Below are 15,988 nucleotides of genomic sequence, written 5' to 3'. Positions count from 1 at the left end.
ACTGTCATCACCAAAACTGATATTGTCACCTCTGCCACCAACACTACACCACCGTTGATATCACCTTCACCACCACCACCACCCCTGTCATTGACATTTTGCCACTATTGCCCTCACTGACATCACGACCACAGTCATTCACCACCATCATTAGCGACATCACAACTCACGCCCACCGTCATCCTCACAACCATCATGCTTGAATCCCCACCGTTGTCATTGGCACCACCACTACCACCACTAATCTCTCTCTTCTCTCCTAGAACCATGTTCCTTTCCTTCAGAGCACAAAAGGAATGTGCAATTATACATTCTTTAAGGTAACCATTCAATAATACATATTGCCCAATTACTCACAGGATGGGACGAGCAATTTTTAAATTAGGTAAAAAAAATATTTAGGCAATTAAATTGCGAAGTGATCTGATTGTTGCTGAAAGAAATTCCCTCCCACTCAACTATAAGTGTCATGGAAGCAGGGATTATGTTCCTCTTTCCCCCACTGTGGAATTCTCTGTGCCTGGACAGTGGGCAGCTCACAGTAAGGACTCCGTAAATGTCTATTGAATTAACAAATTATTGAGACCAGCACAGTCTCTACACTGAAGGGAACTTAGTCTCTAGGATTTGAATGCTTCCCATAGTTCTATCTCAGGACTGGACCTTACTAGAGAGAAATGACACTGGGTGATAAAAGTGATCAACTAAGAGGGGAGAAGTCTGTGCTGGCTCCGTGATACACACAGCAGTGTAGGAAGATCCTAATCTACAGTCCACCAGCTGGGAGCACAGCAGATGAGCTGAGAGATGTTCAGCTCCTCTGAGATCTTTATTTCCATCACTATGTCACCTGGAATTTATCTGAACCTGGATCGATTCAGTGTCAAGACTTCCTCCAGTTCATCTTGAAGAGCAACAGAGGTTTTCAAACATGCTCCCAGTAGGCCAGAGCTTCCTTGGAGGTACCTTGGAGGAAATGATGGCCTTCAAGAAGGGGTCTGAGGGGGATCACAGAGAGGAGGGCTCTGGGCTTCCCACCCAAACGTCAACCATTGGGCTCCTGGTATAGATTTTGTAACAATGAGGCTCCAATGATTTTAAAATCAGGTTTGAAAACCATTGGCCTAGAAGGCGAGTGCTTGAATTGTTTAGTTTTGGAATAGATGTTTGGCATTGCGTATATGTCCCAGCCAAAAGTCATAAGCCAACTAATGCCACCAGGCCAAAAGAAGCATTAGGAAATGCACACCGATGTTTCTATGGACCCTTCTCCCAAGGCCACAGCTCATCGAGATGTCTTTTATTCTGGTTCTTTGGTAAACTGGAAACACAGTTTTGTTCTTAAAGAACTGTATTCCATGCAGGAACCCTTGTTTAAATAAACTGTCTTGGGAACAGAAGCCTGAGGAGGAGCGCAGTATATGAATTTACCCATGTGCCTTCCTGCCCAGCCAACGCTGGCAGAAAAGACCCTGGTGGGGGGAACAGGACCCCATTCTTCCGAGTAACCCCCTCCAGCAGAAACACAGCAGCCAAGAGACTCAGAGTCAGCCAGGGATGGGAGATTGTCACCTGAGGGGAAGGAGACCAGACACTAATGGGGGACATAGTGCCTTTCCAGTGATGGTCACTGAGAGTGACAGGGCGGGGGCAGGAGAGTGAGTGAAGCTTTTTTTTTTTTTTCTCCCGCTGCGGAGCACAGGCTCCGGACGCGCGCAGGCTCAGCGGCCATGGCTCACAGGCCTAGCCGCTCTGTGGCACGTAGGATCCTCCTGGACTGGGGCACGAACCCGTGTCCCCTGCATCGGCAGGCGGACTCTCAACCACTGCGCCACCAGGGAAGCCCCAGGAGAGTGAGAAGGATGGTTGTGCCTCACGCCCAAGGGCCAGGTCCACAGCAAAACAACAGATCCCTCCCCCGCATCCATCAGCCCCCTCTGAAAAAGTGTAGCCACTGGGCAGGGCTCTGCATGTGTGTGTGTGTGTGTGTGCGCGTGTATACACACTTGCCAAGCAGCTATGGGGATGGGAGCACCTGGCCAGCCCCCTGTCTCTCTGTTGGTTCAGCCCCTTCTGGCCAACCTTCATGTCTGTCCTCAGGGTACCCCTCAGAGCATGGGCAGGTGGGGGGGGGGGATGCCCGGGGCTGGGGCACAGTCTGGGGAGAGCGGGTGGCAGGCACCGCTGCTCCAGGGAGAGTCTGCACTGCCCGAGTCAGGGGAAAGATGGCATTCTCTGGAGAGATTAAGGCTGCAAAAGAGTTTAGTTTGAGGCGGCATCCAGGCTGAGAAATGAAGGTGCAATTGTGAGGGGGCTTTGAAACCAGGAGGGGAGTCGCTTGCTAGCCAGAGATTTGGGCTGTGACCTTCCACAGATTGCTGGGGAGGCTCTGGAAAAACAATGTCACGTGTGACTGGTACATTGGGAGTAAGGGGAGCCATGGGGTCGGACCCTCCTCTCCGGACCAGGGATTGAGCAAGCCTGTTAGACACGTCCATTTCTTCCACAGGAGGCAGCCGGCTCTCAAGGTCGGTTAGACCCTCAACCATTTGCTTCCTGGTGCAGAACCACTGCAGCCTTGGAAAGCCCTCAGCCACTGAGGGATGGCTGACCAGCACAATCTCCTCCCAGTGTGTGCCCTCTCTCTAGCCCTCGCAATCTCTCCTCTCATTAAAAAATCCTGTCTCTGCTCTCATGCGCCCCCCAGGAAACACACTGCTTACCATGAACCATGACTCCAGAAGGCTGTTGCTATCACATCTGTATTACCTACCACCCTCACCCGAACACCCCATCGGACTTGAGCCTGACCTCGAGGCTGAAGCACCACCTCGTTCTGTCTGTTGAGGGCGTCTGTCCCTTGTGAGTATCCTCAGAGAAAGAAATCCTTTAATGACTGAGGAACCTGGGGGAGAGGAAGGTTCCGGCAGGTAGAGGCAGACAGACGTTGGTCTGTCGCTCTCATTCTTCGGTTCATTCAGCCATTGACATTCTCCTGAGCCCCTGGGTGCCCCGCCCTGTGCCCAGATCTGCCGGGATGGACGCAGGGAACGAGGGAAGAGGACCGTGTTCTCGGGAAGCACAGTCTATCTACTTGGGGAGGCAGGAGTTACACAGGCAAACCTGTGAGAAGTCCATGCAGAGCAAGCCCCGTGGGTTGGTGGCAGAGAACGTAGCACAAGCTGTTTCCCTGAAGTTGAATACGCCTGCCATGGGCTGGGCTTGGGAGACTGGGGAGGGCTTCTTGGAGGAGGAAGGGAAGGAGGGCAAGTAATCAGGGTAACTTACATCCTTTTGAACGAGCTCCGCGTAGACTGTGCAGGCAGTGGAGACCAGCTCAGTAGCATCAAGGTCTATGAGGTTGTTGCACGCCTGTGCCGGGAGAATCAGGTCTCCCTGGGCACAGGCAGCGACCTGCCGCTTCAAGGGGACAAGGCCGCTGCTCACGGCAGTCACTGGGGCCAGCTGATCTCCCCCCCTCCCCCCACCAGCTTGGCACAGTGCCTGAAATTGTACCAATGGAATTTTCTCTATTGGAAAGATGGTAAATGCAGTTTTCATTCTGGGCTCGAGGGAGTCCTGGGGTTCCACCGAGCGTTTCATGGGCTTCTAGGAGGACTCATTTTATGATTGGGGTGTTCTCTAAAATGTTTGTGACAAAGGCTTCAGCTGCTTTTTAGAATTGTTGGAAAATTCCAGGTCTTTTGTCACAGGAGGACCCTAGGGCCAAAGAGTTAACTGTCAGTCTGTCAAGCCTAAAGCTTAAGAACTGTTCAGGGCCTCAGTTTCCCCATTTGCTAAACAGGGGTGATGATGATGATGAGCGTTATGGCCCCTCTGTGTCAGGCTTGTCATGAGGCTTAAACAATCTGGTCTCTAAAAGCACGTAGCACAGTGTTCGGGATATGTCAGTCTCATCACTATTCCTGCCCAGGGGCAAAGGGGCCACTGGAGTCCAGGGCTCCCGACCTAGGGGCCTTCACCAGGGATGGTGTGGGTGTCGGGGGCCTCCAGGAGCCGGTGGGGCCGGGCCGGGCCCGAGGGTGCTCTCACCAGGAGGATGTCGTCGCCTGCCATGCTCTCCTGCAGCACCTGCTTGCGCACCATCTGCAGCATGCTGTAGGCCACCAGCACCTGGAAGTTCCTGCAGGGCTTCCCCGTCAGCAGGACCTGCAGAGGTGGGCGAACCTCAGCCTGGCCTGTGGCCTGACACTGTAGACGCCTTTGGGATGCTGCGGTACCCACCAAACACGTGGCCCCGTCCATCATGTCTGGGCCTTGCTGCCGACGTGCTCATTCATTCAGTCATTCATTCATTCAACCTCTGGGGTTCTAGGCATGGTGCTTGCTGTTGGGGGACTCAGAAAAAGCCTTCAGGAAATTCACTAGAGAGAGGGAGGGAGGAGGGAGAGAGAATGAGAGAGGGAAGAAGGGAAGGAGGGAAGGAGCAAGATAGAAGGCGGGAGAGGGAGAGAGAGAGAGAGAGAGAATGCCAAGAATGACTGGGTAACTGTAGCATTTGAGTGGAGCTTTGGCAAAGCAAAAGTTGATGGAAAGTCAACAATCCAGGGGTGTCACCAAAGGCCTGGCAGTGGTCATGGACTTGAGCATGGAGACCAGCAGGCCAGGAGGGAGGGGTGAGGTGGGGGGAGTTGATTTCTGAGGCACTGAATGTCAGGCTGAGCCGTGGGCCGGATCCTGCAGGCAGTGGCGGCCACTGGGCAGGGCAGTGACGGGCGGTGGGCGTGTTCCCGGGGAGGTTCATTTGCTGATGCCCCGGAGACTAGGGTCAAATAACTGCAGGAGAGACCTGTCCTTGGGGGCCCATCCTTCTCCAGGAGTGAGGGCTCAGAAGAAATGGGCGCTCAGGTGGAGGGGAAGGCCGAGGAAGAGGTGGCTGGGAAAGTGAAAGCAGAGTGAGGCCCCTTGCACAGGCAGGGTGGCAGGGAAGCTGAACGCAGGCCAGGCTTCCACTGCACAGCCCGCGAGGCCCCCCCTGCCTGCGCTGCCCTGAGAAGGTACAGTGGTGGGATTAGATGAACAGATGGACCAACTGATGCTCTGTCATCTCCCAACAGGGCGGAAGCAGGCTCAGTGGCCCAATAAATCCCAGTGAACTCCATCCAAAGCCAGCAATAAAGGGAGGCAAGGAAAAGGGCTTCCCTGCCGCCTGCCCTAGGGGTAGGGTCTATCCTCTGCCCCAGAGGAGCGCCTCACCTCCCAGAGCCTCCAGACGTCGTCGAAGGACTTGAAGGCACGTTGAAAGTAGAGGCAGAACCAGGGGAAGAGGGACTGCACGGTCCCCGCACCCTTCCCTTCTGTGGGGAGAGAAGCAGGGTGCCAGCCAGGGGGCCATGGTCAGGGGAACAGGAGATGAAGCAAAGACAGACAGATGAGGCCAAACAACTGAGCACATAAACACACTGGGAAATACAAAAGCCTGGGCTGTCACTTTTCCATCTGCCCTTGGAGACTGTTTAGGGAGGATTTTCAACTGTCCAGATTTCAACCCCATCCAGATGAACCCCCTTCCCTGGGGCCCAAAGAAGAGACCAAATGACCTTGCTCCCTCTCACATGATTGGGCGCCACTGCCTTGGACTGGGTCCCGGCCGCCTCCCACGCCTGCTCTGGTAAGATGGCAGAGGGGGGCACTCACTTAAGTGCTCAGCAAACACGGGGTCCAGGAAGTTGATCAAGTTGTTGAGCATGTCGAGGTTCTTGCCCACCCCAATGTTGATGACACAGCTGTGCTCCTGGGAAAGATGGGTGTGAGGGAGGGAACCCCTTGAAAGCATCAGAAGAGTCAGTCTTGCTTCATCACCTCCCCAATTCTGTAGGCCGTGTGTGTGTCTGGCTCTGGACCGGGCACGTGTCTCTGTAGGAGTCTGAGTGTCAATGTATGTGTGTTTGCAAACACACATCATGTCTGTGTGTGTGTGTGTGTGTGTGTGTGTGTGTGTGGTGGGTATGTGGAGATGTCTCAGGAGTGGCTCACAATGCAGTGAGACCAGTTATTCCTCCAGACACATACCATGGGTCTGGACCAATCAGGACAAGGGAAAAGCAGTGTGCACATTGTTGCAGGGATAGAGAGACGGATGCGGGTGGGTTCTGGGTAGCCTCTCACAGATCATGAGGAAAGCCTTTCCAGAAAGGGAGTAACAGGGAGCAGCACCCTCCAAAGCCCTCCACCTCACAGTGTGAGAATACTGAGTCCCTGGGGGGCCGGGATGCAGGCCATGTGAAGGTAACTGTGGGAGACAAGACTGAAGACAGAGCCTTGAATGTCTGACTGCGGTTTTTGGATTTTATTCTGGAGGCTGTGGGGAGCCGTGGAGGATTTGCAGGAGCAGAGCCATGTTTTGGGAGGGGAATGCCAGGAGAAAGGTGGGCCTCACTGGGCCTTGCCAGACCTTTCAAGGTTTGACAAGACCTGGACCCAGAGCATCATTATCCCCCTTCTCAGTTCCAATGCTTGCCACCCCCCAACCAGAACACACCCCACTGGGGTTGGCATTGTCTTTCCATGGAAAAAGCTCCTCTGGGACTCAGAGGGCTGCTTCAGGGCTGGAGGAAATGGCTGGGGCTGCCAATGCCTGCCTAACCTCAAGGGGTCGTTTGAGGAATGGGGGTGGTCCCTAAGCCAGGCTCAGCTCTCACCGTTTTCTGTAGGAAGAACTGGAAAAGCCAGAAGGTCTCATGGTCATGTTCCACCATCAGCTGGAAAAGCATCACCATCTCATGGTAGCCCTGCTGGTACTCTGGGGTGGAGGGGAGCTAGTGAGGAGGGGCAGAGCCTGGGCTTGGACAGGCCCTATCCCAGGAAGGAGTTGAGAAGAGGGGGCTGAAGGGAGACCCAGCCCTCTGGCGCACCTGCCTGGGTGTTGCAGACGTAACTCAGGAGCAGAATCTTCTCCAGCCTCTTCTTATCAATAAGGACATTGCCCAGGGGGTCTTTGTCATACAGTTTCTGGATGTCGTATCCTAGGTTGGGGGCAAGGGATGGTGAGGCACCAGATCACCTCCAGCAGAAGGTCCATGGGTGATTTTATTCCCCTCATTCCAAGAGGCTAGGACCCAGGACATCCTGGGAAGGGGGCCATGAAAAAGGTACATCAGCCCACCAGGTTTTGCCTCTCACCACAACCTGAGCTGCCTGGGCTTTTTCCCACCTCCAAATCTTTGACCAGGCTGTACCCTTTGCCAGGGATGTCCCAACCCCCAACAACTATAATTCAACCTAGTTCAAGGCCAAGGGGGGAAGAGATGTAGACAAACAGCAGAAACAACATACACCCAGGGATACACAGCGCTGGGCATCTAGGGGCAGCCAGTAGAGCCAGGCGGACAGACTAACCAAGGTTTAGCTGGCAAAATTCCTGGCACATGTCAAGGCAGCTCCCAGGAACCAGCACAGAGATGTGACTGAGGAGGGGCAGGTATGACCTCCAACCCTCCCCTCTGCCCAGCACAGCCCACCATCCTTGGCTCACCGATGTTATTTCGAGTCTCTATGAAGTTCCGGTGCAGGTTTTCCAGAAGGGGCTGAATCTTCTCGTACATCTGGCATAAGGCCTCATAATTCTTCCTGTGAGAACAGAACTGAGGCTGAACGAGGCAGCCTTCCCCTCCAGGTCAGTCGGGGTAACCCTGAGCAGTGCCCTCACCCAGGCAGTGCCTGCTACCTGGGCTGCCTCCCCTCTCCCCGCCTCTGCCAGCCCTAACCATCATCTGATGTCTGCCTGGAGTGCAGCGGGGTGACAGGTTTAACCTCTGGCTCTGCAGTCTGACCACTGCACCTGAATCCTGGATCCACAGCTTAAGTACTGGGTGTCTGCCACTAGGGTCAAGACTTGGGGATATCACCAGCCCTCTCTAAGCCTCAGTTTCCTTGTCTGTAGAATGGGGCTAACACTAGCACCTATGCCTCAGAATTAGAAGGACTGGATGAGGCAGTGTTTTGTGCCCATCATTAGAACGAGCTTAGGTGGTGTCGTGGGTTGAATGGTGACCCCCAAAGATAAGTCCATGCCCTAACCCCTGGAACCTGTGAAAATGACCTTATTTGAGAAAAGGGTCTTTGCAGGTGTATTTAACTGAAGGATCTTCAGTTAAATACTGTGTTAAAGTTAAATCTTTAACTGTGAATCTTCTCCACCTCAAGAAGGCTGCACAGGCCTAGGGATGGCTGGGCTGGACTGAGCTGGGCCGGGGGTACGGGGGACAGCTGGGAGGTGCTGGGATCCAGCTCAAGTCAGCAGAGTGAGGACTGGTAAACATGGCCGGGCTGGGGTGCGGGGTCGGGAGTGGGGATGGGGGAAGGTACCGATGCCCCCTGTATGTGGGCCCCGAGTCCGCAGAGCCGTGGGGATTTTGTCTCTTGGAAAGAGAAGTCCATTTGAAGGAAGAAGCCTGAGCCTACCAGGCTGGGGTGGGCACCCCCTCCCACCTGCACCGCCACCCACCCTCCCCTGACAGGATCTGGAATGTTCTACCTCCTTGTGCTGTCCACCATGAGCCGCTCATCCTGGGAACTCTGCCATGAGTAGTAGCCCGTGAGGAATTTCCAGGCTTCTGTCCTCACGAAGGGGTGCAGACCCTGGGGAGGGGTGGAGGTGAGAGGTCATGGGCCTTCCAGATGCTTGCCAAAAGGGCCCCTCCCAATGCCATGCTTGTCCCCTTGCCTGCCCATGTCCCCCAGTTCCAGGGTGAGGCCAAGGGTAGCTTAGGACCATACCCTTTCCAGGATGTTAACACAAATGAAGTCTCGTGACTTGGCCAAGTGACCGTTCTCGTCAAAGAAGCCATCCCATTCCGTCTTGTCAATGGGTGGTTTTCTCTTCACCTGCCAAGGACAACCACCTCAGCCCTCTGTTAGGAACCTTTGGCTTTTCTTTAGTGTGATTTTTAAGCGATATACTCTGGATTTTGCAATGTGAATCAAAGTTCACAGCCTCTGACTCACTTCTGGAAATATATCCTGAGGAAATTACTGAAAATATATAGAAAAACACTGCATGCACAGTCATTTTCATTGCACACTACTTACCAAAATGAAAAATGCAAGCACTCTCTAACGGTTGTGCAATAAGGGAATAGTTAAGTAAACTATGGTTTATATGCTTAACGGAGTATTGTGAGGCATTTAAATTGATGCTTACAAGGAAAGAATAATAATCTGGGAAAATACAAATGTTAACGGACAAAAAGCAGAAAACAAAGCTGTGTATTCAGTATCTACTCTCTGTGTACTATACTCCATACGTCTGTTACATATTATAAAAACTTCACGTTATATACTCTTAGAGTGAATTAACCACTATAAAAATCCTGTTAGAAAAAAACCCTGAAAAAACCCACCTAAAAACAAAACAGTGATTATCTTTGAGTGATAGGATTATAAGTAATTTCCCCCTTTTTCTTATATTTTCAAACTTTTCTATAATAATATATACTGCTTTGATAATGGAAAAATATAAAACAAGCACTAATTAAACACATCCACGGGCTCCATTTTAGCTTTCCTAAAAGAGTAGAACAATGCATCATAAGGAATGGTTTCTTGTTTATATCAGGGGTGTGTGTGTGTGTGTTGGGGGAAAGTGAGTGCAATGCATACAAAGTAATTTAAAATGCTCATAAAACAATAATTAGGAGTTGAATTCCTGTTGGAACAGGGGAAGATTCCTAGGAGTTTTGTATTGGAGAAAATATCTTGAAATGCCACATTGCAGACTTGAAAGTGTGCTGATGGACAGAGCTTGGCAGGTGACTAGACATATCTGATGTATATACTCCCAACTTCCCATTAATATATATCCGAATATGCACATGTGTGACTCAAATTTAAATTTGCATACGAGTCACCTGAGGATCTTCCTAAAACACAGATTTTAACTCAGAAGGTCTGGGGTGGGGCCCAAGATGACACATTTCTAACAAGCTCCCAGGGGATTGCTGATGCTGGTCCACTGACACATGTGTAGAAAGGTGTTAGAAGTAAAACAGCACTGGAAATTAAAAAATTAGAGCCCACAGGCCAAAATTTGGGATAATTTCCACTAACTCCATGTTTTATTGGGATGGATTGAGCAATACACTTTAATGACTCATACATGCTCCATCTTCTGAACCAAAATAGGACATATGGGCCCTAGAAGGTACAAAAAATCTTGGCCTTCGCCTAACCTTGGGAAGCAGGGTCTGCCCTGATGCCAAGTCCCAACTGCATAGGCACTGTCATCTGAGCTGATCAGAGCCAGGCTTCTGCCCCCCTGACAGCCATCAAGATCTCCCAACCTCTACTCAGAGACTGCAACACTCAGCAGGAAGTAGAAGGGAACAGGCAGAGTGGGGCTGTCCCCTGGGATCCTTAATTGTAAAAGGGAATGCATGAACTTTAGGAACTTTAGGAATACATTTCCTTATGAATTTTAGTCAATTGGTCAATTTCTACAATAAAGACAGTTGTGATTTTGATGGGGATTGCATTGAACCTATAGATCAATTTGGGGAGAATTTATAACACTATTGAATGTTCTGACCCATGAACACAGTATATTTCTGCATTTATTTAGGTCTTCTTTAATCTCTTTCAGCAATGTTTTTTCGGTTTTGGTGTGTAGGTTATTCATGTATTTTGTCAGATTTATCCCTAAATGTCTCATTTTGGGGGATGCTACTGTAAAAGTGTTATTTTTCAACTTTCAACTTCTTCATTGCTAGTATATACAGATACAGTGGATTTTTATGTATTGATCTTCTATCCTACGACCTTGCTAACATCACTTATTAGTCCTAGTAGCGTTTTTGGTGTATCCATAGAATTTGTTATATAGGCCAATGATCAGCAATCTACAACCCATGGGCCAAATCAGTCCTCTAATCTGTTTTTTTAAATAAAGTTTTATTGGCACACAGCCATGCCCATTCACTCATTTGTTGTCTATGGCTGCTTTCATGCTAAAATGGCAGAGTTAAGTAGTTACAACAGAGATGTATGGCACACAAAGACTAAAGTACTTACTATCTTGACCTTTACAGAAAAAGTTTGCTAACCCTGACATAGATGATCATGTTATCTGTGAATAAAGGCAGTTTCACTTCTTCCTTTCCAGGCTGGATGCCTTTTATTTCTTTTTCATGTTTTATGCACTGGCTAGAACTTCAAGGGCAATGTCAAATAAAAGTGGTAAGAGCAGACATCTTTGCTTTGTTCCTAATCTTAGAGGTAAAGCATTCAGGCTTTCATGATTCTGTATGATGTTAACCATAGGCTTTTTGTAGATGCCCTTTATCAGGTTGAGGAAGTTCCCTTCTCTTCCTAATTTGCTGAGAGTTTTTATCAGGGATGGATGTTCTGCATTTACTGAGATGATCATATTGTTTTTCTTTCTGTAGTTTGCTAAAATGGTAAATTATATTGAATTATTCTGAATGTTAAATCATTCCTTGGATAAACCCCGCTGGTGATGTATTATCCTTTTAATTTTTAAAATTTTAATTTATTTTAATTTTTATTTAATTTATTTATTTTTGGCTGTGTTGGGTCTTCATTGCTGAGCATGGGCTTTCTCTAGTTGTGGCGAGTGGGGGCTACTCTTCGTTGTGGTATGTGGCCTTCTCATTGTGGTGGCTTCTCTTGTTGTGGAGCACGGGCTCTAGAGCACAGGCTCAGTAGTTGTGGCACACGGGCTTAGTTGCTCTGCGGCATGTGGGATCTTCCCGAACCAGGATTCGAACCTGTGTCCCCCTGCATTGGTAGGCAGATTCTTATCCACTGTGCCACCAGGGAAGCCCCTGTATTATCCTTTTTAGACATCATTGGCTATTATTTACTACAGTTTTATTTAGGATTTTTGCATCATTGTTCATGAGAGATATTGGCCTATAATTTTGTTTTCTTGTAATGTCTTTGATTTTGGCATCAGGGTAATGTTGGCCTCATAGAATAAGTAGGGATGTATTCCTCCTTTTCAATTTTTTAGAATAGTTTGTATAGAGATGGTATTATTTCTTTCTTCAGTATTTGGTATAACTCACCAGTGAAGCCATCTAGGCCTGGAGTATTCTTTGTGGAAAGATTATTAACTACAAATTCAATTTTTTATTAGATTGAAGGATAGTGTCAGAAGAAATTGTTATATTTTTTACTTTTAAAATTAGAGATTTATAGGAATAGGACATTATCCTTTTAATTCACTTTATTATTTTATTATTTTTTATTTTATTTTTTTGGCTGCGCTGCACTGCATGACGGATCTTAGGCATGCAGGATCTTAATTCCCCGACCAGGGATGGAACCATGCCCCCTGCAGTGGAAGCACGGAGTCTTAACCACTGGACCACGAGGGAAGTCTCTCTAATTTACTTTAAAAAATAAAAACAAACCATACAGGAAACAACAAGGAATCAATAAACGCATAAAGCATAAAAATGATAGAAATCCAAAGAAATCGATTATGGAAATAAATGCTTACATTCCCTTGTTAGTTGTAAACACTTAAAAAGCACTGATGATAGTCTAAGCACTTCATATTTACCAACCGTCTAATCTTCACAGCCATCTATGAGGTAGGTGAGGTTGTTACACTGTTTTACATATTAGGGAACCAGAGCCCTAGAGGGTTAATTAGTATATTTGAAGTCGCACAGTAAATATCAGAGCTGAGATTTGAACCCCGACTTGTTTGTTGCAAGAGTCAGGGTGCTTAACCCCAATGCCATGCCACCAGAGTGTAAAAGACAAGAAATTTCAGTTTGAATAAAAAATATACGCCCTACATATGCTGTTAACAAAAGGTATACCTTAAAATTAAATGCCATAGAAAGATTAAAAAATAAATGATGAACAAAGTTATGAAAAAAGGGTTGAACACAATGAAAGTGGCAAAGTAATCAAAGTACTATGCACAGAACACTATAATAAACAATATGGCATCAACATAATAAGGCAGAGATAATCAGAAACATCGCAAGAAGGCATCTGCTGAGTGTTCGGATAATTTGCATTACTAAACCTCTACCTGCAACAATTGGCCATCTGCCTACTTTGCCGTGGCTGAATTTGTTTATAAAAAGCCACTGACTTCTCCTTCCAGCAAACTCCACTTCTCTCTGCCCAGCCACTTCCCTGAAATTCCCCATACCCAAGCAAACTACGGCCACCCACCAGAACATTTAAGACATTTGCTAGCAAGCAAAGGACAAGCACAAAAAGCCTGACTACAGTGGGCTACAGTGATGTGTGTGTGTGTAGGAATTTCCACAGGAAGTCCCCTTCCTCTCTTCACCAGTACATACACACCTCCTGTCTATGCCTAAGATCCGTCATGCAGTGCAGCGCGGCCAAAAAAAAAAAATAATAAAGTGAATAGAATCTGTATCTGGGGTCCTTCAAAGTAATGGAGGTGGTCATCTCAATGGCCACTCAAATCCATCTTCATCCTCCTATATTCCTCCATTCCTTGCTCCGCCAACCTATAACACCCTGCCCACAATCTGGGTACAATGACCTAGTCATCCAGGAGGAGACCCTGGTAGTCCTTGAGGTGCTGGGTACTCTTCAGCTCTGCAGTAGCTCCTTTCCTAGTCCCCTGGGAAGGGTACTGCTAGGTAGGGCAGGTGTGGAAATCTCCTCCCACCTTTGTGGTGTGCCTAAGCAGGTTAAAGCTCTCCACGGGCAAACCTGGGGAAAGCTTGGCCATGCTTCCTCTGGAAAAGGGGTCCAGAAGTGGGAGCCTTAAATGGTTCAGCCTCTCTAACAGCTGCTAGCGGCCTTGACTACAGGCATACATCTTTCCACTCTCCTTCCCCCTCTGCATCACTGGGTTTAAGAATTTTCTCCAGTATTTGTTAGTAAAATAAGAAAGCCACTGGAGGATAAGGAAAACTTTCTATGAGGGTTTTTGATGCTGTGTTCCTCTGAATACTCATAGCAACAGAGCCCTCAATAAAGCCTGAGTTCATCTGAGGGACAAGACATACTCCCAACAGTAACCATGTCAGTGATTCTTAACAAGGGGAGAGGGGGTGGCCCAAGGAGGGCAGGCATATTAAGAGTAGAAAGCTTGGGGAGGAAGTGTGCAACTTGAAAGTTATCTGGGTGATTATTAGCAACCCAGGTGTGGAGGGTGTATCATCAGTATAGCATAGTTATCTTAAAAATACCTTAAAACAACAGTGGTTCTCAAAGTTAGCTGCATGTCAGAATCACCCAGAGGGCTTGTTAAACCACAGATCGATGGGCCCCACCCCCAGAGTTTCTGGTTCAGAAGATCTGGGGCTCAAGAATCTGCATTTCTTACAAGTCCCAATTTGATGCTGATGCTGCAGCCTCAGGCACCACTCTTGGAGAATCACTGATTTAGAAGATGGACTCCGCAGTTTGGGTTTAAATACCAGCTCTGCCACTTACTAGCTGTGGGTCTGTAGGCAAGTTGCTTAGTCCCTAGGCCTCAATTTTCTCATTTACAAAGTGAAGATAATAGCTTCATCCACCTCATAGAGTTATGATGAGACTGACTATAAATAATGCATTTAGAACAGTCATTGTACCTAATAAAGGCTATATGACAGTTTGTTATTTTATTATTATCCTTCTCTAACTTCAGATAAATGAAGAGAGGTATAAAGAAAATTCAAATCAAGGCCTTGTGATAATCTGCAATAGAGCAATAACATTTAAAACTCCGGGAGAGAGAGGCCTGTTTTGCATTTCTGCTTTTTTATGTATCACTCTCTAAATCACTATGATTAATGAGACTTGAGCTTGGTTAAGGTCATTATAATTAGTTACTATGATTTTGAAAAATATTCTGTGTAGAAAATTTTATGACTGAGGCTGAATTCAAATGAATACTGTATCATTAATCAGACATGGAACTGCCTACTAACAAAAGCATTACTGCCACCTGGTGGCAGCATACCAAAATTGTTGGCAAAAGCACCATGGAAAATTTATCAGCATCTTTAAGACAACTTGCAGACCTAGACTCATTAAAGTTAAAATGCCACATACGGGGAAAAAGTAACATTGGCTTAGATAGAAGGGTAAAAACGGACCTGTGTTTTTCAGTCCTGTTGTCTGTAGTGATGGTGAGACCAAGGTTTAACCTACCTTGCTCCACTTTCGAGGCCAGCTCAAGGTTCTAGTCCTTCCTACCCAACAGGGGAAAATGGCCCTAGTGCAAACCAGAGGTTGGGGAGGGAGGGCCTCAGAGCTGATGAAGAACACCCACCAGGATGAAGGAGGCCGACTGCCTGGCAGAGAGGCTGTTTTCAGGAGAGAGTGTGGTCATGACCCCTCCTAGCTGTCTTCAAAGCAGCCTCTGACCAGAGCTCACTTGGAGCCCTAAGTGTTGTTTTAATTAAGCAGGGGAAGGTGATCTTCCTTTGAGTTGCATCCCCAGGAGGAACTGGGCCTATGCTGACCTCCCATACTTGAACAGAGCCAGCCAGTGTGTGTCACAAAGCCCCTGGAATCCTCATCACAATGACCTTGGAACATGGGAGCACTCAGCTTTAGAGGTTAAGACACACCCAAGAACCAAGGGGACTAAACCTCCCAGTCACCCAGGAAAACTATAGTCCTTACAGGATGTGCAGTGGGGGTTGGGATCAGAGGACATGCAGACCAGGGTGCTGGGCTGGTCAAGGAGGGCTTCCTGGAAGAGGTGAACCAGGAAACCTTTCTATCTCAGGATCTCCCTCCTCTGGGCTCCCTTCACTTGTTATCCCGGCAGACTAGTACCGAAACCTGGAGAACACCTAGAATGGGAACTTTAGATTTCTTGGGTGCCACTTTCAGAGACTCAGAATCAGAATGTCTGGGCTGGGGACCTGGGGAACTGTATTTTGAAAAACTCCCTGGGTGACTCGGCTTAGGTATTTGGATGGTAGCTTCAAGGGGTAGAGATCAATTTCATTTATCTTTATATCTAGAACACAAAATACAGTGCCCAAGTGACTGAATGAATAAGTTAGTT

At 48.1% G+C, this 15,988-nt stretch overlaps 1 protein-coding gene across 3 annotated transcripts; it reads right to left on the bottom strand.

Annotated features, from left to right (window-relative positions):
• Nucleotides 1–2,746: 2,746 nt before the first annotated feature.
• TBC1D21 (TBC1 domain family member 21) lies at nucleotides 2,747–15,420 on the bottom strand. Of its 3 annotated transcripts, XM_007110820.2 has the most exons (11): nucleotides 15,242–15,301; nucleotides 8,740–8,847; nucleotides 8,498–8,601; nucleotides 7,496–7,590; nucleotides 6,876–6,986; nucleotides 6,663–6,763; nucleotides 5,659–5,755; nucleotides 5,218–5,318; nucleotides 4,054–4,170; nucleotides 3,289–3,372; nucleotides 2,873–2,905 (listed from the first exon to the last, which is right to left on the bottom strand). In XM_007110820.2, exons 1-11 carry the CDS (start codon nucleotides 15,299–15,301, stop codon nucleotides 2,873–2,875), a joined length of 1,011 nt encoding a protein of 336 aa, XP_007110882.2. The 3 variants fall into 3 exon arrangements, with proteins under 3 accessions (XP_007110883.2, XP_007110882.2, XP_007110884.2); XM_007110821.2 differs by lacking the exon at nucleotides 6,876–6,986 and having other exon boundaries at nucleotides 2,747–2,905; nucleotides 15,242–15,420; XM_007110822.2 differs by lacking the exon at nucleotides 8,740–8,847.
• Nucleotides 15,421–15,988: the final 568 nt, after the last annotated feature.

The sequence above is a fragment of the Physeter macrocephalus genome, chromosome 11 (assembly GCF_002837175.3).
Source record: "Physeter macrocephalus isolate SW-GA chromosome 11, ASM283717v5, whole genome shotgun sequence".
NCBI lineage: Eukaryota > Metazoa > Chordata > Mammalia > Artiodactyla > Physeteridae > Physeter > Physeter macrocephalus.
The sequence above is the reverse complement of the archived record's forward strand: the minus strand, read 5'-3'. Positions and strand labels throughout refer to the sequence as shown.